Source organism: Patagioenas fasciata, chromosome 26, assembly GCF_037038585.1.
Source record: "Patagioenas fasciata isolate bPatFas1 chromosome 26, bPatFas1.hap1, whole genome shotgun sequence".
Taxonomy (NCBI): Eukaryota; Metazoa; Chordata; class Aves; order Columbiformes; family Columbidae; genus Patagioenas; species Patagioenas fasciata.
Window position 1 is genome coordinate 7,150,423 of NC_092545.1, and position 24,448 is coordinate 7,174,870.

Consider the following 24,448-nt stretch of genomic DNA (forward strand, 5'->3'; position numbering starts at 1 on the left):
GCTGGGGGTTCGGGACAAGCCAGCGGAGCTGATGTGAACACACGTGGGATGCTGGTTCTTGAATGCCAGCCTGTGCACTGACCTGTTATTGATAACCTGGCAGCAAAGTGACATCCTGGCAGCTCCATCCCTGCGGCAGGACACAGCTCCAGCATCCTCGCTGCCGCAGCCTCAGCACTGCGCTCTGCGGAGTGGGAGCACCTGGTGGTCACGGTGATGGGCACCTGGCATACACAGAGGGGACATGCTGATGTGACCCTGAGGTCACGGCTGGTGTTTGTCAGCCTGGAGCGTGGCCCATGGTGGCAGAAGCCTCTGAGAACCAAGGACGGATCATAAATGCGCTGGGCAGGTTGTGACCGCCAAACGACAAGGAAAACGGTGTGTCTGTGGTGTTTAGTTTGTGTAGTAGAGATAGAATCAACAAACGCGGAGACTCTCAGTACGTGCGTGCGTGGCCGCTATTCCCGCCTCGAAGGCACATCCGGATTGTCATTTATCACGGCTAACGGGAAGCGGGCAGCGCGAGGCTCGGTGGATCGCTGCCCGGCAGCGCATACCGAGCGGAGCAACTCGCACGTTCTGGAGCAAACCGGCGGGACGAGGCTCCATCTCCCAACGGTGCCCCACGCCAGCCCCACCTGAGCCCCCAGCCCCGAGCTGCCCGTGCTGCTGGCGGCATCGCGGGGCTGCCCGAGGGGCCGAGCGCGGCCCTGCCCTGCCGGGGTCCCAGCCCCGCGGGGGTCCCAGCCGGGCGCTGCCCTGCAGCAGGGTCCCCCCGGCGGGGCGGTGGGTGGGCGCAGCGGGTGTCCCCGGCCCCGCGCGGGGGAGCCGGGGCCGGGCCGGGCCGAGCCCCCTCCCTCATCCCTCCCGCGGAGGCGGGGACGCGGCCGGGGCCGGCGGAGCGGCGCCGTCGCCCGGTCCGGCCATGGGGGCGGCGCGCAGCCGGGAGCGGCGGGAGCCCGGGACCCCGCAGCGGAGGTGAGTGCGGGAGGGTCGCGCTGCGGGGCCGCCCCGCTGCCCCCAGCGCCGGCTGCTCCGGGGGTGGCAGCGGTGGGGGCGGAAAATCAGAGCGTTAAGTGTTTAAATTGGGGGAAAAGTCCCGTCCCGGTGCCCTCCTCCTCCAGCCCCCCCAGCTGCCAGCCGCTGTCCCAGCGCACCGTCCCGCTCCCAGCAGCCGCGATTTCCCAGCTCGGCCCCCGCCGCGGTGGGACGTTGGGGCAGCTCTGTCACCCCCACGTTTTACAGCGTGACTCGGGGTGTGAGGACCCAGAAACGTGAGTCGGGGTGTTGCTGTTGGAAAAGCAGGTGGGGGGGTGGGATGGCTGGAGGTTGGTGCTGGTGAGAGCCAGAGTCAGGGCTGGGGGAGCCACTTCTCGCTGGTGGGGGCACCGTGAGTGAAGGGAACGTGTGCCAGCTGTGATCAAAAGGAAAACTGGAGACTTCTTGTCTGTGAATCAACCAAAACACTTTCCGGAACATAGAAATATTTTCTTTAAGTGGGCCACCCTGCCGCACAGGGACATTTACAAACAAACCTCTGTTTGCAGACGCTGGGATCAGACAGGGAAAACAAGTGGGTTCTGCCCTTGTAACTACTCAGCCCTGCCTTTATTTCCCGGCACTGGTCTCCTGACCGTGAGTCGGAGGAGTTCCCAGGTGGGAAAACAGGCCCATTGCTCACCGTGTCGCTGGAGCGGCACCTTTGTCCCCATCAGACTCAGCTGCTTCTCCTTCCCGCCTGTTTGCTCCACCTTGAGCAAACTTTTCGTTCCTCTCCACCCTCTATCACTTCCCTTGTCCCCCCTGTGCCGGCTGCTGTCCTCGCTCCCCCGCTGCCCCCCATCCCTGCCAGCACCCCAGGTGCTGCCTGCACATCCCAACATTGTCAATTCCTAACTAAAATCAGGGAGCCAAGGCCTGACAAACACCTGATAAGAGCATTCCTGCCATGGAGCACTGATATTTTTAGCAAACAGAGTGAAGGAGTTGATGGGGGGTGAAGAAGCAGCAAGAGGAAGGCAGATGCTTGTGTTCATAAAGCACTAGTGTGAAAATCGGGCTTGAACTTGCGTATTTGAACCTGTTTCTATTGAATTGCTGTATGTGAGCTTGCATCCACATGAGTAGCATCAGTGAGATTAAGCTTTGGTTGTTGTTTTCAAAATGCAGGAGTAGCAGTGCATTCATTTTTGCATCGGTCCTTTTTGCTCAGTCACAAAGGTTTGTGTGTATCGATTTGACGGCAGCGTGGTGGGGAAAGACAGCTGGAGCCCGGGGCTGATGGTGGAATCTGGGCTTGTGTGTGACAGTTGTGTCCTTCGCTTCTATTTTTGTGGAGCTATTTTGATGGAATGTGCAGTGATGGGAACTGTCACATCGCAGGGCCGGGAAGGGTCCCGGGGGAGCCGAGCGGCTCAGCCGCGCTGTCCCACGCTGGGCGTCGCTCTGGTGCTGCGGGCTCTGCCACGCGTGGGGTGCCCGGGCTCCTGCGGCGCCCCGGCGAGCGCACAGCAGAACCCGAGAGGGGGGAGACCGTGCAGCCCTCGGAAATCCCATCCTGGAGTGCCCCCTAGCGAGAGCACCGACCGCCGGGCGCCGGGCCGTGCTCCGGATGCTGCCACGCCCCGGGGATGCTCCGGGATGCTCTGGGATGCTCCGGGATGCTCTGGGATGCTCCAGGATGCTCCGGGGTCCTCCGGGATGCTCCGGGATGCTCCGGGATGCTGCCGCTCCCAGGGCTCGCTGTCACCACCCCAGGCAGGGACAGACCCCGGTGCCCTTGCCCGGGGCCACTGCTCTTCTCATGGCTCCAGTTTCCTACTCACCTGTTGCTTGCCCGTTCCTAGGCACCAGTTCTGTTTCTGGTTTGGGCTCTCAGGGAACAGAGAGGTTAAGCCTCTCCTCGGTGTGCTCTGCAGCCCGAGGAGGTGAACTGCAGATGGGAGTTACCAGCATTAATCGTTTCAGTGTGACTGCAAAGGTCAGGAAGCAGATTATGAAACCATCTCTCCCCAGCGCTCGCTGCAGGTTGTCACTGGCACACACAGCCCTTCATGGGAACAGTTCTCTTAATTCCCAAAGCCTGCATTTTTCACAAGGTAATGGCAGAGAATAATTTACCTTTTTACTGATGTGTGGGCCCCATTTAAGCTTAGGAAGATGTGATAAAGAGGATAGGGTGGTGCAAAAGACAGCATCAGAAAAATGTTCTCATGAAACGCCTTGCGCCTTTTCTGGGGGAGATAAATGTCTTGTGGATGAAGTGCGTATTATAGGCTTCTAAGGAGACTTACATAGCAGTGAAATATGGATTCGTGTTTTATCTGTGTGCTGATCTCCAGGCTGTCACCACGATCCCCTGTCCCCGTCACCAGGGCACAGCTGGTGGAGCCATCCTCGTTCCCCCCCGGGGATGGCTGTGGGGGTCCAATGGGGGAGCGAAAGGCCTTGTTGTGGGGGAGCAGAGCCGCAGGAATGGAGAAGAAAAACGAAAACCCACAAAAGATCCATTTCTGAGCTAGAAATGGAAGCACTGGCTCACTGCACCGTGCCCAGAAAACCTCAGCAGCCAGAAATAGATGTTCTGTGCCTAATGAAAGGGCTGAGAATGGAAACTGCAGGTGCACGCCTTCCCCTAACCCGGGGCACTGCAGCTTCAAAGCTGGCCGTGGCTGTGTGATACCTGTTCTGCAGTGCGTTTCCCACACCCTTCCCAGGAACCCGGGTGTGGTAACAGTGGAAGAACTGGGCAGGATGTGTTCTGGGAGGTGAGGCCGGGCAGAGGCGCTGCTGCCAGCCACCCTGGGATAAAACCAGGGCAGCTCTGTCTGGATGCAGAGCCGTTATCCCTGGACGCGGCAGGCTCAGCGTCAGAACTGTGAGCAAGCTTTGGCACCTTTGTGCAGCCTCTGTAACACCTGGGCTCCTCCGGCTCCAAAGCCTCTGGGGCTCCACCAGCTCGCTCTGCAGCACCGCGCTGCGCTCGCCCCTTCCCTGGAGCACCAGCACAGTGTGCGAGATGGGGGTGGTTTCTAGGTCACCCTGCGCCGCTGCTGGAGCTGCCTGCGCTGTCTGTGTGCTTGTGCAGTGATGGAGGATGTTACGTAACTCAGTGTGTGTTTAAAAACAGGCAAAGCCAGGGAAAATATCTACTAAGCAATTTGCTATTTACTAAGCAACTTGCTATTTACTAAGCAAGGCCAGGAACCCATGATTAGAGCATCCTGGGGCTGGGGACCAGCGTGCTGCATCGGCCTCTGCTGTACATCACTGCGTACATCACTGTTCATTGCTATGTAGGCCGTACATCGCTGCCTACCCCTGCGCCGCTGCGTTTGTGCTGTGCTGGGCACAGCGAAGCCCCGGGCCAGGCAGGAGGTGACGGCGGCGCCCAGGACAGGTCACCCAGCTGCTGTGTGTGCAGGCTGCAGCTCACTACGGGTGGAAGCTGCTGGCAGGTCTCTTTGAGCAGGTCAGTGTCCTTCCTGTTCTGCGGAGCTGTGTCTGCTGACTGTGCCAAGCGGTATTTGGCAGCCAGAGCCACCGGTGTGGCTGACAAAGTCAGGTTATCTCCTCAGCACTTGATTTGCAGCCAGTGTCGCTGCCAAGCTGGGTTGCGTGCCAAGCTGGAAAATGCCACTCGGGGCATTTTCTTAATTGCTCATCACAAACAGCAGGCTCTGCTCCTGCTCTGCTCTCGTACCTTCCTGCCGCGCACCCTGCGGCTCAGGAGCTTTGCAGCCGGTGCTGGTGCCGGTGCGGTTGAGTCCTGCTGATCCTGTTCTCGTCAGCTGCTCTCCTTCCTCCGGGCGCTGGGCAGGAGTGGGGGGGCTCGCTGGGCGCTCTGTGTCTGTCGTGCAGCCTTCACAATGGAAGGATGCTGCTGACTTCCTCCACCGTTGGCTCATGCGCCCCAGTTCCCTCGTCCAACAAGTGGGGGGGCTATAGAAGTCAGTCTATAGGTTGTTCTGCTGCTGCAGCTCCTTCCCTCTGCAGCAGAGGAGCTCGCTCTTGCTGCTGCGCCCACGCCAGCTGCTGCTCCCCCATCATCTGCGTTTCTGTGTTCTCTGCGCGGTCCCTGGCAGAACCCGGGCGGCCATCGGTCACTGAAACGCGGCGATGCCGGCGCTCCAGCTGGTGTCCTGGGTCGGTGGGGACTCGGGCAGTGGCTCACGTGAAGGGGGAGTGGGAGGAGGAGCTGGGTTTGCAGCGAGCGGCGCTGCAGAGCGGCTCACACCGCGGCACATGCTGCAGGTCTCCTTATGTAAAATTCATCTGCAGAAATCAGCTCTGCCACTTCAGATGGTGGGAAGTAGGCTGCTCGTCTCAGCTCACAGCAGACGTGGGCGACAGGATGTTGAGGTTCTGCTTTTGCTTCAGCCTCTTGGTTTTCGGCTAAGCTTTGATCGGTGCCACTCAGCCCTTTCTGGCTCGGTGTCCCCATGAAGCAGCAGGGAGGTTTGCAGGGCTCCTGGTCCCCCGGACCCCGAGGTGTGGAGGGCGGCGCTGTGGGCAGGTTGTTCCCTGGGCTCCAGACACATGAGCTCCTGCTGCTGACCCACGGTGGGAACCAGCAACTTTGGCTGAACCAGAGTGATCTTTGGGGAAGTCTGGAAAGACTGTGTAATTGAGTAAGAGATTTTCTTTGACAGAAGCCAGACAGTTAAAACGTGCAGCAATGACTCATATATTTAATAAGGACACCAACAGATGGAAGCTTGGAAGAAAGGATCCCTGCAGGGAGGTTATTTGAGATGCTCCGCAGTGAGGAATGAGCCCTTTGAAGCATCTGACGGAGGCCGGTGTTAGAGGTGGCCAGACCAGCTGGACGGGTCTGTCTGTCCGGAGGCCTCTGCCGTGTGCAGTGTGCAGGCATTCGTGCGCTCGGGGCTGGCTGCTGATTCACAGGGAAGCGTGGGGCTGCAGCTCGGCTGCCACGTGAGCGCTTCGTGCAGTTACCGAGGGCGAGCAGTGCTTCTCTGCAATGGGCCGGGCGGGTTTCGCAGCGGGACAGGCGTCTGCCCTTCCCCAGGTGGTCCCTGTGTCCAGGAGCGGCTGAGCTGGCCTGGGGCTGCGGGAGCTGCGGGCTCCATGGCAGCGACCGTCCAGAGCTGGTGACACCGCTGCCCGTGACAGATCTGCTGCCCAAGCCCCGGGCGCTCCTCGAAGCGCTTTGGACACTGCACAGCACCAGTAACATTATGCTCCTCTCTCTAGTGTGTGGGAGGTAATGAATTTGGGAGCCCCCATTAGGGGGAAGATTCCCGAGGGAGGCCAGCCTGGCAGTGGTTATTCCTGCTGTTATTTTTAAACAACAATAGTTTAACAAATAAATAAACCTGTTGCCACGGAAGGATATCGCCTCAGCCAGGGCTCTACGAAGTCGGTGTTTCCTTGGAAAATGGAAGGGACAGGTGTTTCCCTGCCCTCTGCCCAGCTCCGTCTGCCTCCTCGGAGCAATCGGCTCTGCCTGGCTCTGGCAGCCACCCCACCGCGGGAGCAAGGGGCCCTGGGGGCCGCTGGCCCTGGGGGGCAGCTCCCGGCCGGCCTGGTCTGCTCACTGGCACGTCCCGAGTGGAAGGAATCCACCGGCTGTGTCCCAGCACAGGTGCAGCCCCGATGGGTGCGGGATAAATCGGGGGGTGGATCCGGTTTCACAGCCCCTGCCGGGGGTTTTCTCTGGGGGGCGGCGGGGCGCAGCGCAGCATCCCGGGGACCGCGGGCCCGGGGGACGCCGGGCAGGGCGCTGCAGCCACGTGCGCAGGGCGCGTTTGGGCAGAAATCGGAGCATTTGGGAGTTTGCCTGGGGAGGGAGCGAGGGAGGGGCGCGGCGGGTCGCTATCACCCGAGCGGGCGGGGCGGGGCGGGGGCTCAGCCCCGCATCCCGTTCTGCATCCACCCCCGCGCCCCACTCCGCACCCCTCCGCCCCACTCCGCACCCCTCCGCGGGCAGCGCAGGGAGCGGGCGGGCGGCGGGGCCTGGGGGGCTCCCGCGGCCGGTCCCTCCCTCCCGGCCGGGCGGCGCCGGGGGGCGGCGGGGGCGGGCGCTCTCTCTCCCTGCCGGCGAGTAGCGCGGTCCGGGGGAGGCCCTTGGCGCTGGCGGCGGAGCGGCGATGGGGGCGGCGCGGCCGCAGTGAGCCCGGCGGGGAGCGGCGCGGAGCGGGGAGCGGGCCGGAGCGGAGCTGCGCCCCTTGGGCCGATGGCGTTCAGCGCCTGGCAGATCCTCTCGCCGGTGCAGTGGGCCCGCTGGACATGGTCGGCGGTGCGGGGCGGCGGCGGCCCCGAGGGGGAGGATGGAGGAGCGGAGGAGGATTCGCCGGCCCTCGGCTCCAGGCAAGTGGCCGCGGCCCCTGCCCCGACCCCCCGTGCCACCCCCGCGGGTGCCCGTGCTTGTCGCTCGCTGCCCACTCGCTGCCTGTCCTCAGCTTGGCTGCCCGGGGGCCGCAGCTGCACCGCGCCTGGGGAGCGGGGGGGGACGGGGGGTCAGAGCGGTCTGTGTCCCCCCGGGAAGACGCCGGCGGGCTCACGGCAGCAGCACCGGGACGCCGTGCCCGCCCTCGCCCGCGGCCGCGCTCCGGAGCGGCGGGGAAGGCGCCGCTGGTGGATGCTCAGCCAGTCTGGGAGAGACCGGAGAGAAGCGATCCCGGAGGCTCGGCCGAGAGGAGGGTTGGGGGCGTGGGGGGGTTGCTCACGATGTTGTTTCACCTGTTCTCCCTTTTCCATTTGCTAGCGAGTCCCGCTGGACAGGAGAGAGCGGCCGCTGCAGGAGTCCACGGCCGGCCGGCCCAGGAGCCGGTCTGGCTGGGTGTGTAGGCAGTGTGGAGGATTTCACAGCTAGCCTTGGAAGTGGTAATTCCTCGTTCTTTTCCCCCCCCTCGGCAGCTCGGACTCCGAAGGGAATTTTGAGACCCCCGAAGCAGAAACACCGACCCGCTCGCCACTCAAGGAGTTCTGCGAGCCACCGCCGGGACCACCGGAGCCCGAGGCCGGGACCCCAGGTAAAGAGCCAGCGGGCACCTTCTGCTTTTCGGCTCTCTGCTCCGGATGCGGAAAGCAGGGTGGGGTGAAGGAGAAGTGCTTGTTTTGAATAATGTCTGCCACATTTTTTGTGGTTAATGGCCTGGATGGTTCAAATGCCAGGACTCAGGGCCACGCACTCTGCAGAGGGCTACTCTCTCCCTGGAGCAAAACATGGATTTATTGAATCACTTTGGAGGGGGGCAGTGTCGGCTCAGAAGAGTCAGTTTGCCCCCTTTGGCTCGTGCCCACACAGTGCAAAATTTCTGTGTAGTTTGCAAGCACCGGTTGCACCCTCCTGCTGTCCCTGAACGAGAGAAGAGGCTGGTGGAGGCAGAACTCTGCGCGTTGGGTGTTGCTGGCTGCAATACTGTGTGTTTTCGTGAATGCTCGTAGCCGTCAGTGGGGAACTGGCTGCTCAGCTGGGTTTTGGAGTGTGCCAGCTCGAACCAGAGCCTTGTCCTCCCCATCAGGAGCCCAAGTACTGCGTGACCTTGGCAGTAACAGGGTGCTGGGGCTCTCCGTCTCCTGCAGTGTTGTTTTGCTGTTGAGATGGTTCTGGTTGCCCATCCATCCCTGTAAAAAACACAGGTTTGTTGGCCCCAATGGAGAGAGCACTTGGTTCATTCGTCCAATAATCTCAGCTCTTGGAATAAACCTTCCCTTTTAAGAAGGGGTGATAGAAACATCTTTGCTTCGGGGATAATGCCTGGGGAGGGGCAGAGGGGCGATCAAGGCTTTCCCAGCAGGTGTGAGGATCATTTCTGCCTGTGTCCCTGCTTGCCGGGACGCGCTGCTCCTCGGGGCCGGCCCGGCACGGCAGCGATGGAGCCAGCTGCTCGCGGCGCCCCGCGCACAAAGGTCGCAGTGTTGCGGCGCCCAGGGGATGCTCCCTGGCAAAAGCTGTTTTTCTGCGCTGGCTGGTGGTGAGCGGGATGTTGGAGGCGGCCGGGCCAGACCCGCTGCGCGCCAGCACCAGCTCCGTCCCTGCCCGGGGCTCTGCGTGCATCACCCAGTGCCTTGAAATGGTGGAGAGAGGGGACTACCCGGGTGCGGTTGTGAGTTTGCAGTGTGCAGGAGGCATCCTGGAGTGTTAGATAGCCATCCTTTAAGTAATCTACATGCTAAACCCTCATCTTTGCAATGCTGCTTTGCAGCAGCGTGTGCCGTTCTGTGCGGCTGCAGCTCGGGAGCAGCAGCGGCTGCAAACGCTGCGATCGGGAGCTCCAGCGTCGTGGCTGCTCCTCGGGACCCAGGCACCCGAGCTGCTGCGGGCGGTGGGAGCCTCACAGCCCTTGGAAGAGCTGCTGCCGATGCCGTGTGCGGCGGGGGGGCGGCAGGAGCCCCAGCCCGTGGGCAGGTACGCGGGCAGGTGCAGGGGCAGGTACAGCCGCTCCCAGGCTCGGGGCACTGGCAGGAGCAGCCCCTGCTCTGTCTTGCAGCTGCGGTCTCACCCTTACTTGGGAATAAACAGGGTTGGGAAACTTGTCAGACAGCAGCTGTGACTGCGGGGACTGGTGGCCTGGGTGCGTTAAACCCTGTTCTCAGGGACAAAAATTCAGCCGGTCCTGTTGCCCCGGGGAGGAGGCTGCGATTGGGCTTAATGCCCGTTCAGGACCATGCAAACAGTTTTCCTCTTGCTGGCTCGAACAGCGGAGGCCGTAATTCTGTCCTATTGTTGCTGGAGTTATCTTCAGTCATCTGCCAGAAAGAGATATTGTGTGCAAGGAAACGAGCAGAAGTGACAAATATGGAACTGTCGGCGATGGGAGCAGGCTCGTCGGCTTCTCCTTCTGTTGCCCTGATGCGGGGCACGTGTTTTCCGGTGCGCTGGAGGCAGCATCGTTCGCCGGTATGCTAATTCTTAACAGAATAGATTTAAAAATAGATCAACGGTCTGTTAACCAAAGCGGAAAGCCAAAAGAGGAAAAAGTCGTTAGCTGCGTGAGCCTGAGCTGAATGCAGGGGCCAGATATCCTGTGCTCGGGCTGCATGGGAGCCGGGGGGGAGTGTGGGTCAGGCTGGGATGGAGCGGTGCTGTGCCCAGGGCTGCGATGGTGCCGGGCTTGTTCTGGCGGCGTTTGGCACTCAGGGCCGTGCGGAGGCTCCGTGCTGCTCCACTGCTTGCTGTAGGTGGATGAAAAGGGCGCGGGGCCTTTGCATCGCAGCGCGGCCGCTGCCAAGTTTCGCTCATTTGCTTCAGGGAGCGAGGGCTGGCGTGCAGGAAAGCTGCTTAGTTAGTCGCTGTTTGTGTTTAATTTCAGCCAAAGGAAGATGAGCATAACGATTATAACGCGCACACACAAAGTGCCGGTAACTGCGGTGCCAGACTGTGCTCTCTGTACGTTTTTCTTTAGAGTATAAAGTCCCCATTTCCACTTTAATGTCCCCTCCACACGCACCGGCAGGACCAGCAGCAGGTTTGTGCTCCCTGCGCAGCCCGTGCAACTCTGTTCGCAGGGGTCCCGGTGCCTTTTACTGCATCCCTGTCCGGGATGGAGCCCGGGGTCACTGAGCTGCTGGCACTAAAATGTCCCCCCCGCAGGACACGGTGCCCGGGTGGCACAGGACAGCTCGGTCACCTCTGGGGATGCTGCTGAAGGCATCGGCCGGGCTGCTGGTGGGTGTGGAAAACGAGTGGATCACAAAACTGGAAGGTCTGGGAGAGCGGCTCCTGTAATTTCAGTGAGGAAGGGGCAGCTGTGGGTGCCGGTCGCACACCTTCCCCGCCCCCCCCGCCTGCGGCAGCCGGGAGCGGTGGTTTGCCTGCTGCCTGCTTGGTATTCCAGACGGAATTACCCGGTGCTTGGGTTAGAAACCAGGATGGGCTCCTGTCTGTGAGAACGGCGGCTGCAGAGCCTTCCAGTGGGAGTGTCAAATGCATTTAAAAGGTGCCTTTTGCCCTGACTTTGAAGTCTGTTCTTCTACTCAGGGCTGTCTCGGTGAGGTTTAAAACATCTGAGCAACAAAGCAAGTGTAATGAAGTTTTCTTTGGGGTCTGGTAGGAGGTTTTCCTGGCGATGGGAAGGCCTGGCATGCGCTGCCTCAGTGTTCGCTGGCTGCACTCCAAGTACGTTTCCACTGGATTTGTGTTTACTGATGCATTTTCTGGGGCAGCAAGGCAACGTCGGTTTGGAAGGAGCTTTTCTGCAGTCAGAAGAAGCTTTTTTGCAGTCTCAGGGAGTGCACAGCCCCTCATGATTCACTTCCATGACTTTTAGCATCCTGGAGATCAATTATGCAAACCACGAGCCATCAGCTGAGTCAGGGCCGTTGGCTCCATGTCCTGGATTAGCCCAGGGACCAGCGATTCGCCTGATTCGCTCCTCCTGCCAGCCTGTGACTCGGTCGCCAGCGAACGTGAGCTGGCTGGAAATGTCCCGTGGTGGGAGCAGCCGTTCCAGGGCGACGCGCCCGGGGCTGCGGGAGCTTGTTGGGGTCCCCCACCCAAACCCCCTCCCTGCAAAGCAAGGGCACATTCGGCCTCACCCGGGCGGCTGTGCCGTCGTCCCTGGTCGAGATGCGGGAGAGGAGGTGCAGATGAGCCGAGCGGAGGCGGCACCGGGTGTTCTCCTCCTGTGCCTCGGCATCTCTGCGCCCAGGTCCGGGTGCTCGGGGCGTGCAGCTTTCGGGATGCTGTGGTAGATAAGGAGCTTCCCCAGGCCCTGACAGCACAGAAAAGATTAAACAGTAAAAGGGTTTAGGGGAAGGGATTGGAGTAATAGTGATTAAGTCATGGATCAGGATTTGCGGTTAAGAAACTCGGAGTGCGCTGTGGTGAGCCTGGTGCAAACGCGGTGGTGAGCAGGGCAGAGGAGCCCTCTGCGAGGGGTGCGCGGCAGGCGGGGGTTTAACCGGCTCCTTTTATCTTTCAGAGCCAAGTGGCCATGGCGACCGGCCGGTAGGGGCAGCTCGCCAGGACAGCTCGCCCGGGACGCACCCCCAGGATGCGGCTCAACCGGAGACTGGAGCCCCCAAAGCCAACTCGGATGCTAAAGGGGAACCTGACCCCAAAGACCCGTCCCTGACGCAGCCACCAGCTGCCACCCAGTCCCCGGCGGTGCCGGGACGCGGGGCTGACGCTGGCTGTGCCCCCGTGCCCGCGGCAGAGCCGGCACCGCTGCCCCATGCGGGCAGAGCCGCCCCGGAGCGCGACATGTCCAGAGGGGACACGGCGGACCCCGGCACGGGGCTGGGGGAGCCCGGGGCCGATGCCCTGGCCCAGGAGCACTCGCCCAGCCGGGGCCAGCTCGGGAAGGGGAGCCCAGCTTTGGCGGGGGGGGAAACAGAAGAAACCACGGAGGAGACCCCAGTACCCCCAGCATCCTACGGGTTCGACCCCGAGCTGTACGACGAGAGCGTGAACCCCTTTGTGGCAGGGGGCTGCCGGCTGCAGAGCTCCCCGCCAGCAGCCCCGCGCCGCCTCCCCCATCCCGCTGAGCCGGGGGGGCACCCGGACCCCAAAGAGCAGCTCCAGAAACACGAGGCCGATGGTGCAGAGGAGGGAGAGAGCGTGGAGGGCAGGAGAGCTGCACCCAGGAAGGGCAGCAGGATCCCGGCCAGCAAGCTGACACCGAAGAGGCACCGAGACTCCCCCAGGAAACCCGCCGAGGATGCAGAAAGGGGTCCCACGGATGCGCTGCCTCCCCAGGGCTCCCCCCGGCTGGGTCCCGTGCGCTGGGACAACCTGGGTCCCAACGCCTTTGGTGGCAGCTCAGCGCTGCAGAACTCGCCGGCACTCCCCAGGGGCTCTTACCAGTTCGACCCTGATAACTTTGACTCTGTGGATCCCTTTAAGCCCACCAAGACCCTCGCCAGCACCGCCGACTCCTGCCCTGCCGCCGATAACAGCCTCAACGAGATCCTGGAGTCGCAGACGCTGGAGGTGCAGGATGAGCTCGTGAGGGGCAGAGACTCCCCGAAGAAACCCAGGTCGCGCCTGATAACGTGAGTGCTGGTGCAGCAGCCCCTGCGTTCCCCGGCGCGGGCAGGGGTGATGATGGTGGTGATGGTGGTGATGGTGGTGATGGTGATGGTCCTGCCGCGTGTTTTCTGAGCAATGCCGGTGTGCGCCTCGGGTTCTGCTGCCATCCCGGTTGGATCTGTCCCTGGTTGCTCGGGAGCAGATGGGAGGAGAGGGACAGGTGTCCCGGAGCGGTGACGGTGCCTGGGTCCCAGACAGAGCAGGAGGGACCTGCTTTGCGGGGTCGCCTCTTTGGAGACCCCGGGACTGGGGAGTCAGAGCCACGCTGTGGCGGGGGCCGGGTGATCGGGTGCTGCGGGACACGCTGGGAGCTGCCGCTGAATTCCCTTCTTTATAACGGGAGAGAACAGAGGTTAAACGGGCAGACGGTTTGTTGCTTTTATCACATCTGCGTGGGCAGTAGGGAGCTGCTTGTCCCTTGCTGGACTATTCAAGTGCATATTTAGTTCCTGACCTGGGGTATTTAAACCCCTGTGTAAACGGTGACGGTTCATGGTGCCTCCTGGGAGTGCAGACAGCATCGCCCTCCTCTGGGAGCAGGTTTGGTGGCCAAACGTTGCTGTTTTCTTGGTGTTGCACCTGTTGTGTCAGAAGTGTCCTCCAAGCTGTGTCTGGGTAGGGCTGACGTCTCAGCCTGACGTTTAAGACAGGCTCTGCTGAGCTGGGCTTGGCTCTACCCGCCCTCCCACGCTGGGTCTCTGGGCGGCAGAGGATGTGGAGGGGATGCTGCACAAGGGAGTACCTACCCACCCAATTTTGGGTCTTTCTACTGTAATTTGTGTTTGCACTTAGCACAGGTAACGGGAGCCTGTTGCAGAGTTAAGCAGGAAAGCTGCTGAAAAGGGGAAATCGTAGGAGCGCAGAGTTTGTGCTCAATTTGGCAGCAGAGCTGAAACAAGCGCCACTCTGCTGATGGATTCTCCAGCGGGTTTTTAGAGAGCAGATAAAACCCGGCAGCTGAACCGAGGGCGTGTTGGGTAGTGTTTCTAAGAGAAAAACATCCCGAGTGTGGATGCAGACGTTTGTAAGGGTCGGCGTCCCGTGCGTGACCGCGGGCGGGCGGCAGCCGGGGTGGGGCGCAGCGGAGCCCCCGTCACCGCGGAGCCGCGCGGGCCGTGCCGGGCGCTCGCCTGCGGGCTTTGCGGTTTGATCTCATCCTGCTGCTGCGAGCAGCAAATGCAGAGTCCGAGCATCCTTTATCTGTGTGTTCCTTCCAAAAAGACAGCGCTGGCGGCTCACTGTGCTTCTCCAGATGAGTTAATACCCAGGTCTTTTCACGTGCTCTTCTTCTCTCCATCTGTCTGTCTCTCTCCTGTCCATGCTTTGGTGCATCAGGACTACTGAGCAAGTGAAATTTCTCTGTTTTCTGTTGTAAGTACTCTCTTCTGTATTTATTTCTTCTTTTCCTTGCTGGTTTTTGTCCCCTCTCTGGGTGTGTGCTGGCCTCACGTGTGTCCGTGGCATGCGGGCTCCTTCTTGCCCTTCACCTCGCGCTGTGTGACGCGTGTCCCGCACCGCTGGGGCTGATCCGGGGCGGCTTTGCCCCAGGTGTGCACCCGCGCTTGCTCTCGCAGCGTGCCGGCTCCCAGCGCCTCGCGGTGACGTGCGAGCACCCCAAACCAGCGCATCGCTAAGGGGGGTGCAGGTGTCTGTGCAGTCCAGATCCCTGCTCTGCTGGCACACGTGCGACGGGATGGGCAGGCTGGAGCGAAGCGGGTGGAGGTGATTCCTTAGACCGCGGTACAGCTCCTTGCCAGCTGCTCGAGCTCCTGCCGTGTCCCTGCAATGGGGGGCAGCGAGTCTGGAGGTGGAGACCCCTCCCCATGTATCTGCAGTGGCCGTTACACCCCAGCTCAGTGAATATCCATCTTCTGGGGGGTTGGGATGCCGCAGCAAGCTGGGGGAGATTGCTAAATGTGGAGTGAGAAAGTGGTGAGATTGCTAAAAGTGGAGTGAGAGGATGGTGAGAAGTGGGAGGAGAGCTTGTGCTCTCCTTCGCGTGCCGTGATGCTCGTCATCTCGCCGGTGACTCCCTCGGTCCCTGCTGGCTTCGGTGACAGGGACCCAGCGCTGCTGGGACTGCTCCACAGCTGCCTGGAGCTGGTTGAAGATGCTGATGCTGTGTCGGGGTGTGCTGTGCCTGTTGCGTTGCCCAACTCTGGGACAGGACGTTTGGAGGAACATGGGACAGAGTCCCAGGGGAGCCGCCTTGCTGGAGAGCACCCAGCCATGGGACCACTTCAAATCAACCTGAGCTGAGCCTTCTCCATCTGCAAGAACCTTCTCCCATCTCCCATTGCCCTGGAGCTCTCTGGCAAGCAAAGCGGAGCTCTCTGACGGGTCTGACTCACGTGGCAGACACATGGATGCTGTGGAGATGTCGCAGACAAAGCTCCGGCTGCAGGGACAGGGGGACAAGCCTGGAATCGGTTCCTTCCCACAGAAAATCAGAGGCACTCAGACCTCCGGCTCCCACCGCGCTGGACGCGTGGGGCGAGGGCGCAGCAAGGGAAATCGGAAACCTTTCTGTGCCGGCTCCTTGGCTATCGCATCTCTCGCTGTCAGCACCCCGGGCTCCTTCCTCTGACCCTTACCCTCAGCAGGAATAAACGCCTCAAAGACAAACCCAATCGCTTTGTACTCGTGTGTTTTGTTTGCTTGTTCATTCCAGAACACGCTCTGCCTCGGTATTCGCTGGTGAGTGGGGTTGCTGGCGCGGTGGGGGGCGCTGCTGGCGCTGGGGCTGCTCCCCTTGCTTGGGCTGTCGCGCACGTGCCCCCGCTGCTCCCGCCGCGCAGCCCCCGCGCCCCGGCCCACCGGCCGCTTCTCTCTCGCCCGCAGGAGCGGCTGCAAGGTGCAGCAGTACGAGGCGCAGCCCCTGCTCCTGGACACCTGCGCTCAGGTACGTGGGATCCCGTCCCGGGAGCTGATGCGGGATGCTCGGGTGGCGGCGTGGAGGGGACGGGCTGACGGGTGCCTGCAGTGACACTGGACCAAAGGGACGTTCCCTGGGAGCAGCAGCTCCTGGCCATAGGGAAAACACCTTCGCTGTGGGCAGGGAGGGGGATTGCTGTGCCCGGTGCTTGTCCCAGGTTTTTCTGCCAAGCCTGCCAGGGAGCTGGTGGGGAGCAGCTTGTTGTGGGGTGCTGAGCCTCCCGTGCTCCGCAGGCTGTCCAGACAGCCTGGTTGCCTGGTCCCCAGGGATTAGCTCAGTCCTGCTTAACCACACGCCTTGATCCTGCAGGATGAGGGAGCGCTGATCTCAGAAATCCCAGCTATCGCGAGTCGGGATGGACGTGCCACCGATGAGGAGAAGCTGGCCTCCACCACCTCTGCGCAGAAACCGGCTGGGCCGGAGAAGAAGGGCGAGCCAGAGGATGACCTGGAGTACTTCGAGTGCTCCAACGTCCCCGTGCCGGCGGCGAAGCACGGCACAGAGACAGGTAAGAGCGTCCCCACCGCGCGGTGTGACGTGCAGCCAGGCGGCCTCTGCAGCCTGTGGCCGTGCCGTGCTGCAGCGCAGCTTCCCCGCGTTTATTCGCACTGACAGGGCTAAAGCTGCCGCAAGGTGCGGTGAAACCTCCGGTCGCTTATCTGTGCTGTTTCCATCATGGAAAAATCACAGTACAGGCTGTCGTGAGACCCTCCCAGCACTGTCCCCATGGCTGATGGAGATCTCTGTGTCGCTACAGGAGGCCTCCACTAACGCTCCTGGTGGCGTTTTGCTGTCAACCTCCTATGTAATTAGCCTCTCTGGCCAATCCATTAAAACATAATTAAAAGCCAGGCAACGCGACATTTAATCAATAGCCAGGTTCTAGGTGCACCCAGGAGGAATCCCCGCACGGCGGGTTTGCAGCTCTCCCCGCGCGGGTGCCCATTAATCACCTCTGAACGCTGCGCAGGGCTGCAGGCTCCCGGGAGAGAAAACAGCCTTTGTGTCCCCGGGGAGGGCCAATGTGACAGCCAGCAGGGGGGCCGGCGGGTTCTGTTGAGCGCTGCTCTCTGGGAGGGCCAGGCAGGGGTGCACAGCGAGCAGGCGCTGGGCAGAGTGCGGGGATGGACGGGAAACACGGGGAGATGTGCAGCCACGAGCCTGGTGTGGCCTCCGGGCTGGGCTCTGGCGATGCTGTCGTTCCCTGCCCAGTTAACGCACGAATTGCAGCCATGTCTGCTGTTCCAGCGAGGTCCACAACGCCTCTCCCGCGCTGGGGGAGGTGGCAGGGTGCCCCGCGCTGCGGAGGGGAGGAGGCGGCTTTTGTCTTCTCTGTGCCGCTGTTAGAATAGCAGGAGCCGTGTGGCAGCTCCTCAGGGGGTTTTGTGCCCCGCCGGTGTGGGCTGAGGCTGAGCTGGAGTGGCCCGAGCAGCTGGGCTCCATCCCAGGGACGCAGCCTGTCCGCACCAGCCGGTGACGTGCGAAGTGAGCCCTGCGACACGGGCCGCGCACCTTCATCCCTGCGCCTCGGCCCCGCGGTCCCCGGGAATGGCCGCTCTGGTGGCAGCGGCGGGGACACGGGCTGGGCTGCCACCAGGGGGAGCGCCGGGGGCCGGGCCGGGGAGCAGCAGCGGCGGCTGGCGGGGGTGCAGGACGTGTTCTCCCTGCAAGACCAGGAGCTGCGGCAGGGGTGCGGGATGCAGGACGCATCCTCCCTGCAAGGGCCAGGGATGCGGGATGTGTCCTTCCTACGAGGGCAGGAGCTGGGGGCAAAGAAGCCTTTTGGGAGGGGAAGCTCAGGGGTCCCAGCAAATCTGCACGTGCCGCCAGGGCCCTGTTTCAAGGTAGCTAAAAGGTTGTGTTTCCCTGTCTTTAGGCTTTGAGAAGGACATCTCCAAGCAGACGGCAAAGGATGGGTCTGGCATCTTCCCCGTGAGTGCCTCGTTTCCTTTGTCCCCCCCGCGGGAGGCTCAGGGCGGCTGTGCCGGTGCTGGCGTGGGGCTGAAATGAGTTCCTTCGGGAGCTGGAGTTCCTGGACAGCCCACGCAGGGACTCGATCAACCCAGCGGTGGTTTCCGGGCAGGCGCGGGGGCCAGAGCGAGCGCTGCTGGGACAGCAGGGCTGGGGAGCGGGGCTGCGCTGAGGGCAGCAGAGTGAACACCGCGTGGGGAAGTGGCTGAAGGACAGTGGAAGGACAGAGGGGGTCCGGGGGAGGATGAGCTGCGGGACAGGCTGTGTCTCGGGGGGGAGCCCAGGGCTGGCTCTGATGGCGGCTGGTGCCTGTGCCTTCTACAAGGGACCCTCAGACACAGCTTTCAGGAGGGCGGCTGACAGCAGAGATGGGAATTGATGAAAACAGCCCTGGCTCTGCAGCCTCCAGCATCCCTGGCACCCTGGCCGTGGCACATCTGCATGGGGACACCTCGATCTGTCCCCAGGAGCCATCAGGGTGTCCCCAAGACCCCTCTGTTGCCCGGGGGACCCTGTGCCAGCTTGGTCACCCCTGGCCAAAGCTGCTGGAGGTGGCAAGCAGATGACAATGAGATTAGCAACATCAGCACAATTAGCTTCTCTGAGACAGATTTAACTACGCTAAGCCCCACAAGGACATGAGTCAAAGTGAGCCCTTTGTTTGGTGCTGGGAGAGCCTGGCAGACGCTGCTCCCGTGGCCGAGCCAGGGTCACCCCAAACCCTGGGGGGATTGGCTGGGGGGCTGAGGTGTGCGCCCGTTTTTGGGAGATGCTGTGGGCAGCTGCTGCCAAAACCACACGGGGCTGAACCTCCCCAGTGTCCTCAGCCGGACCCAAACCTGCACCCGGGGGGCTCCTGCCCCGGGCAGCAGAGCTGCGGAGGGCTCGGGTTGCCTGGTCCTGGGCAGCAGTCAGAGCACAGGGGATGGGCAGAGAGCTTCAGTGCTCTTGTTTCCAAAACACAAGCAGGCTGCCTCCTCCCAAGCACTTCTCTATTTATGGCCCGGCAGCTGGTTCCCAAGGAGATGAGTGCGCAGGGCTGTCACTTCGCTGGTGATGGAGGGAGGAGCGGGCGGTCGCAGCCGTGGTTTGAGGGAATGCTTTGCTGGAGGCCTCTCGGGCTGCAGGACCCCCCAGGAAGGAAAGGGGCAGCATCCAAGCAGGACTGGGTGCCTGGATCACAGGGCTGAGCTCTTCTCCTTCTGAAATGGGTCCCCATGGGATGCTGAGCCCCAGGGCAGCCTCGCGTGTCCCACATCCCAGCTCCCGGCAGAAAGGGCCCCAAAGACCCATGTGGGCTGTGCTGGGTGTCTGGGACGCAGGGCTCTGAGCTGCCCGTGTGTGCGGGCAGGGAGGTTCAGAGGCTGGTGAAATGGGGAGAACGCCCCAAGCAGGGTGAAAAGCAAATCACTGCGAACATCCCGGCCGGTGATTCCCCGCAGGGCAGCCCCGGGCTGTGCTCCACGGACAAGCCCCCGGCCGCCGTCACCAGGAGCGAGAGTCCCCTGGACGGCATCTGCCTCAGCGAGTCCGAGAAGACGGCTGTGCTGACGCTCATCAGGGAGGAGGTAACGCCCGGGACCCCATCCCGGTGGGGGCAGCGGGGGCAGCTCTGCGCTGCTGGGGGCTCTGGTCCCCTGCGCATCGTGGGGCAGTGAGGAAAACCCCCAGAGCGTGTCCTGAGGGTCCTGTGTCTGCTGCAACCTAGATCATCACCAAGGAGATCGAGGCAAACGAGTGGAAGAAGAAGTACGAGGAAAGCCACCAGGAGGTCCTGGAGATGAGGTACGGGGCTTCTCCTCGCACATTCGGCTGTGCCGCCATCCCCCCGGGATGGGGGTTAGCGGGGCCGTCGCGGGATGATGCAGCTCAGCATCCTCGGGGTAGGACGTGTTCAGAGACATATACTCTGTCCGTGCTGTTGCTGAGCCTGCCGGTGCCTTTGTCGCAGGAACAAAGCCCCGTTAGCCGCGCCGGCCGGGCGGCAGCAGCTGGAGGGCGGTCTGGGCGATGGTGGGAGCTGCAGCACCCACGGCTGGGACTCTGGGGATGGGGTGTCCCCGGGGCAGTTTGCTACGGGCAGAGCTGGAGGTGCGTGTCTGCAAAAAGCTGCTGCCGCCTCTTTCCTGCTTTTTGACCTCCTTTCCTCCTAGGAAAATCGTGGCTGAGTACGAGAAGACCATTGCCCAGATGATAGGTGAGGTGCCGTGGCCTGGCTGGCGTGTGGGGCAGGGCTGTCGTGGCCATGCTGGCTCCGTCACCGAGTCCCCGCTGTTTGTTCTTCATAGAGGATGAGCAGAGGACAAACATGACGTCTCAGAAGAACCTGCAGCAGCTCACGATGGAGAAGGACCAGGCCCTGGCAGACCTGAACTCGGTGGAGAGGTCCCTGTCGGATCTCTTCAGGAGATACGAGAACCTGAAGGGTGTCCTGGAAGGCTTCAAGAAGGTCCGTACCTTGGTTTGCTGCGTCCCTGCAGCCCTGGGCCCTGGACACAGGGCTCCCGTGCAGCATTGGCCCCACTTTGTGGCTGATGCTATTTAAAGCCTTTTTGTTTTTACGCTCGGAGGATATATCATCCCATCAGAGCAACGTCTCTGGGCTCCGTCCCAATGCAGATGGATGTACTTTTCTTTTTCCCCAGAATGAGGAAGCGCTGAAGAAGTGCGCTCAAGATTATTTAACCCGGGTCAAGCAAGAGGAGCAGCGGTACCAGGCACTGAAAGTCCATGCAGAAGAGAAGTTGGACAAGTAAGGTCATGCATGAGCTCGCCGGGCACGCTGGGGGCGTTCTGGGTGCTCACAGACCTTGTAGGGCAGCGGCTCCATCTGCTCTCCTGAGGCTGGAAGGCAGGAGCCTATTGATGTGCAAAGCCGCCTTTTACAGCCTCAGGCTCAAATGACTGAAAATGGCTGTGAGTTAAGCCAGCCCAAAGCCCTGAATGGATTCTCCTAGGTTTTTGTTTTTAATGGGGGAACTGAGGTTCACGGTCTGTTTAGTCATGGAGCGAGTTTCCACATCTTTGAGGGCTCGTGTTTGTGGTGCAGGAAGAGGTTGCGCAGCTGCTGAGGCTCACGCAGGTTTTCCATTGGGGAAAAACACTTCTCGTGTACCCGGGCGAGCAGGACCCGATGCCACGGGCTCTGCCGATGCCACGGGCTCTGCCGTTGTGCCGCGGTGCTCCTGTCTGCACCCAGCGCCATGACCGTGACCGCCGTCCCCTTCTCTCCACACCCCGCAGAGCCAACGAGGAGATCGCCCAGGTGCGCGCCAAGGCCAAGGCGGAGAGCGCGGCGCTGCACGCGGGGCTGCGCAAGGAGCAGATGAAGGTGGAGTCCCTGGAGAGGGCCCTGCAGCAGAAGGTAACGCCGGGCTGCCCGTCCCGCCCGCGCCGGCTCGGCGCCGGATGTGCCGTTGTCCCCCACCTGTGCCGCCGGGGGGGTCATTGCGCTCTGCTTTCCTTCCAGAACCAGGAGATCGAGGAGCTGACCAAGATCTGCGATGAGCTGATAGCCAAGCTGGGAAAGACAGACTGAGCATCCCTGCCCCTCGCCCAGCACCCTGCACTTGGCCGCTTTCCTCGTACCGTCGAGCACCTTGCCTTATCGCCCAGGAACCCCCCTGCAGAGAAGCACACGCGGCGCCCCGGTCCCCACACTGTCCCTGTGTCCCAAGAGCTCTGGGGTCCCTGCCATCAGGTGTGTGCGTCCCCCATGGGGTCAGCAGCAGGCGGCTGCCACACCGCCCCTCTGCACAGATGCCACCTCTCAGCTGCGAGGTGACACTCCAGGCTCTGCCCCCCACTGAGGGCAGGCTCTAGTCATATTCTGATGTGCTTTGTCACTTACTGTCCTCATGTGCCCAGTTGCACAGGTCCTGCCCTGGGATGTGGGTGACACCAGGGTTGGGGTCACCAGCTCTTGGGCTGGGGAAGAGGATCTGGCATGGGATGGGATGGGGAGGCGGTGAGGGGGCTCGGGGACCCCAGGGCCCCACCACAGGTGGTTTGTGGCCACCAGTAGCCTCTCAGTGGGTTGATGGGTTTTGGGGGAGCTGGTGGCGTACTCGGGGCTGGTCCCGGTCCCTGGTACATGGGTGACACGTGGCACAGAGCATCCTTGTCCCTGGCCGTGCCAGCCTTGGAGGAAGGAAGCCAACGTCTCTGCATTTGTGCACTTTATTAGCATTTATGAGCACTCGGGCTCTTTCCTCACTTCTTCCCATCGGGCACGTGTCTCGTTCCCCCAGCAGCGTGGATACGGCCGCTTCACCAGGGGTAGCTGCGGTCTGCTCCCAGGAGGAGCCCCGGCCCAGGGGAGGGCAGGGAGGCCACTTACAGCGCTCAGTAGTAAGAGAACCAAACAGCCCCCAGCCTTGCCAGCACTAAAATATGCTTTTGATTTCACCACCCGGCACTCACGCAAAACCCCAGCCCGCGTTCAGTGCGGGCAGCGCTCCCGTCCTCCCGCCCCGGCAGGGCTGGGCTGGCTGCGGAGAGCAGCTCTGTGGCAATAACCTGCTCCAGCAGCATCTTCCTGGCTCTGGCATCATCCTCTGTCCCTGCTCCCTGACGGCGTCCTCCCGTCCCTGCTGCCCAGCATCTCGCACCATCGCTGCCTCTCTCTGTTGTGTCCCCGTGCCTGTCCGCATGCACTTCCCCCTGGGGCAAAGAAGATTCCTAAGGAATGATTCACTAACTATAATATGGTTATAGTTACATATATAAATATATATAATGGTTATAGTTATATATAATAGGTGTGTGTGTAACTGTGAGCGGGCAGGACTGGTGCATCTCCACCACAGCAGCCCTGGAGCTCCGGCGTGGTGAGGCTGCGGGTGCCCAGCGCCGGGGATGCCGATGACAGCGTGGGGTGCGCAGCAGCCCCCCCCACATCCAGTAAAGACGCCGGTACCCAGTGTCACCCCGCTGCCAGCCCAGCTGTGTCACCAGCGCAGGGAAGCTGTGGGTGCGTGTGTCGCGGTCACAGCCTGGTGGTGTTTGGTGTCGTTTTCCTGCGGTAGAATCCAAACCTGCCCTCGGGCAGCGCGGGGGCTGCCGTGAGCTGCCGGTGCCGCTGTGTGCGGGCGTGCTCCTGCCAGCCGGTCTGCGTCCACAACCAAGTGCCAACGAGTGACCACCCTGACTGCAAACCGCCCCCCGTGTCCCACCCCCGAGCAGGAACTCTGCAGTGACTACTACCCCATCGCTTTGTACCATGTACGTAACTGCCGTCACCATCAGTTTTATATGTACAATAATTTCCCTTTTATATGTCAGGTAAATATTTGTAAGAGTTATACTCACACAAATGAGATTATTATAATGATTACTAATATATTTTTTCCATGTTTCATTGCCTGAATAAAAATTGTGTTTATCACTCTTCAAAGCACTCCTGGTGTTTGTAAGGTGAGGAGGTTTTGGAGAAGTTTGCTTTGCCTTGCAGGAAGGGCCCCGTTCCGCCGCGGTTTTGTGCATGTGCTCGGTGCTGCGGTTGGCTTCAGATAAGCGTGGTTCTCGTGGTTATTGGCTGCCCCTGGAGTCTGTGTTCGTTAACTATGAGATCCAGTGCTGCACCTGGCGGGTGCTGCTGGACCGCGGTGCAGCTGCTGAGCTCAGCGGACACGCGGGGCAGTGGGGCTCGGCCTGATCCCTGCACCTGACCCTGGTAGCGCTCCTGGGTAAATCCTCTGCGGGATGGAGCCCGCCCTGCCCGGCAGGGGCCACAGCTCCAGCCCCAGACGGGGCTGCAGTCGCTCTCTTGCTCTTCTCTTTTGGAAGGCTGGAACCTTTGGAAGGTTTTTCCCCAACCTGGCTGCTGCAAACAAGAAAGGTGTTGTTCTCTGGCTGGAGCAAACGGGCTTGCTCAAGGTCTTTGGAAGCCGCGGCCAGGTTCCATGCCTGGAGATGGAGAGGTTCCCCACGCAGGCAGCGGTGGGACGCGGAGCGGAGCCCACCCTGTGTACGGGCAGGTCCGTCACCCGCACCGGCCCTGTCCGCTCCCTGGCCCCACACCGGCCCCTGCCCTTGGGGACCCGCGTCCCGTCCTCCCCAGCTAAGATGGCATTAGCCGGGGTGCAGCGTTATCCCCGGCCCGGTGACCAATCGCCCAAGCAGATTACCTGTAAGACCTTAAGACAAAAGAGAGGTTACGCACCCCGCGCTGCACACTGCTGGCAATGTCCGCCCTGAAGACCCTCCTGGCCCTGGCCATCGTCACATCCCTGGCTGGAGACAGTAAGTGTCCTGTAGCTCCAGGCACTGCTCGGGGTGGGGGGTTAATCACTGTAGCTGCTCTTCTGCTCGCTGGCTGTCCCCATCCCTTTCCCCATCCCTGTCCCCTGCGCACTGGCTGCGTGTACCCACTGTGCCCCCGCCAGATCCTGCTCCCATTCCTGCAGAACGGCATTTCAGGGGGGTGGCGGCTTTCTCCACCCGGAGCAGCACCCAGAGCAGCACCCAGCCCCTCGCCGTCCCCTCTGCCGCTCACACTCAGCACAGGTCCCCAGCGGGACCGCAGAGCCTCCCGGTCC

The 24,448-nt window shown here is 61.7% G+C and overlaps 1 protein-coding gene across 2 annotated transcripts; it reads left to right on the forward strand.

The window, feature by feature from the left end:
* Window positions 1-430: 430 nt before the first annotated feature.
* Window positions 431-23,304, forward strand: TACC1 (transforming acidic coiled-coil containing protein 1). 2 transcript variants are annotated; one of them, XM_065856890.2, is made up of 13 exons: window positions 431-981; window positions 7,885-8,000; window positions 11,895-12,966; window positions 15,845-15,905; window positions 16,248-16,446; window positions 17,815-17,870; window positions 19,352-19,477; window positions 19,618-19,694; window positions 20,063-20,106; window positions 20,198-20,358; window positions 20,555-20,661; window positions 21,153-21,273; window positions 21,379-23,304. In XM_065856890.2, the coding sequence occupies exons 1-13, from the start codon at window positions 929-931 to the stop codon at window positions 21,445-21,447; spliced, it is 2,262 nt and encodes a 753-aa protein (XP_065712962.1). In that variant the 5' UTR covers window positions 431-928; the 3' UTR covers window positions 21,448-23,304. The 2 variants fall into 2 exon arrangements, with proteins under 2 accessions (XP_065712962.1, XP_065712961.1); XM_065856889.2 differs by lacking the exon at window positions 431-981 and adding an exon at window positions 7,071-7,335.
* Window positions 23,305-24,448: the final 1,144 nt, after the last annotated feature.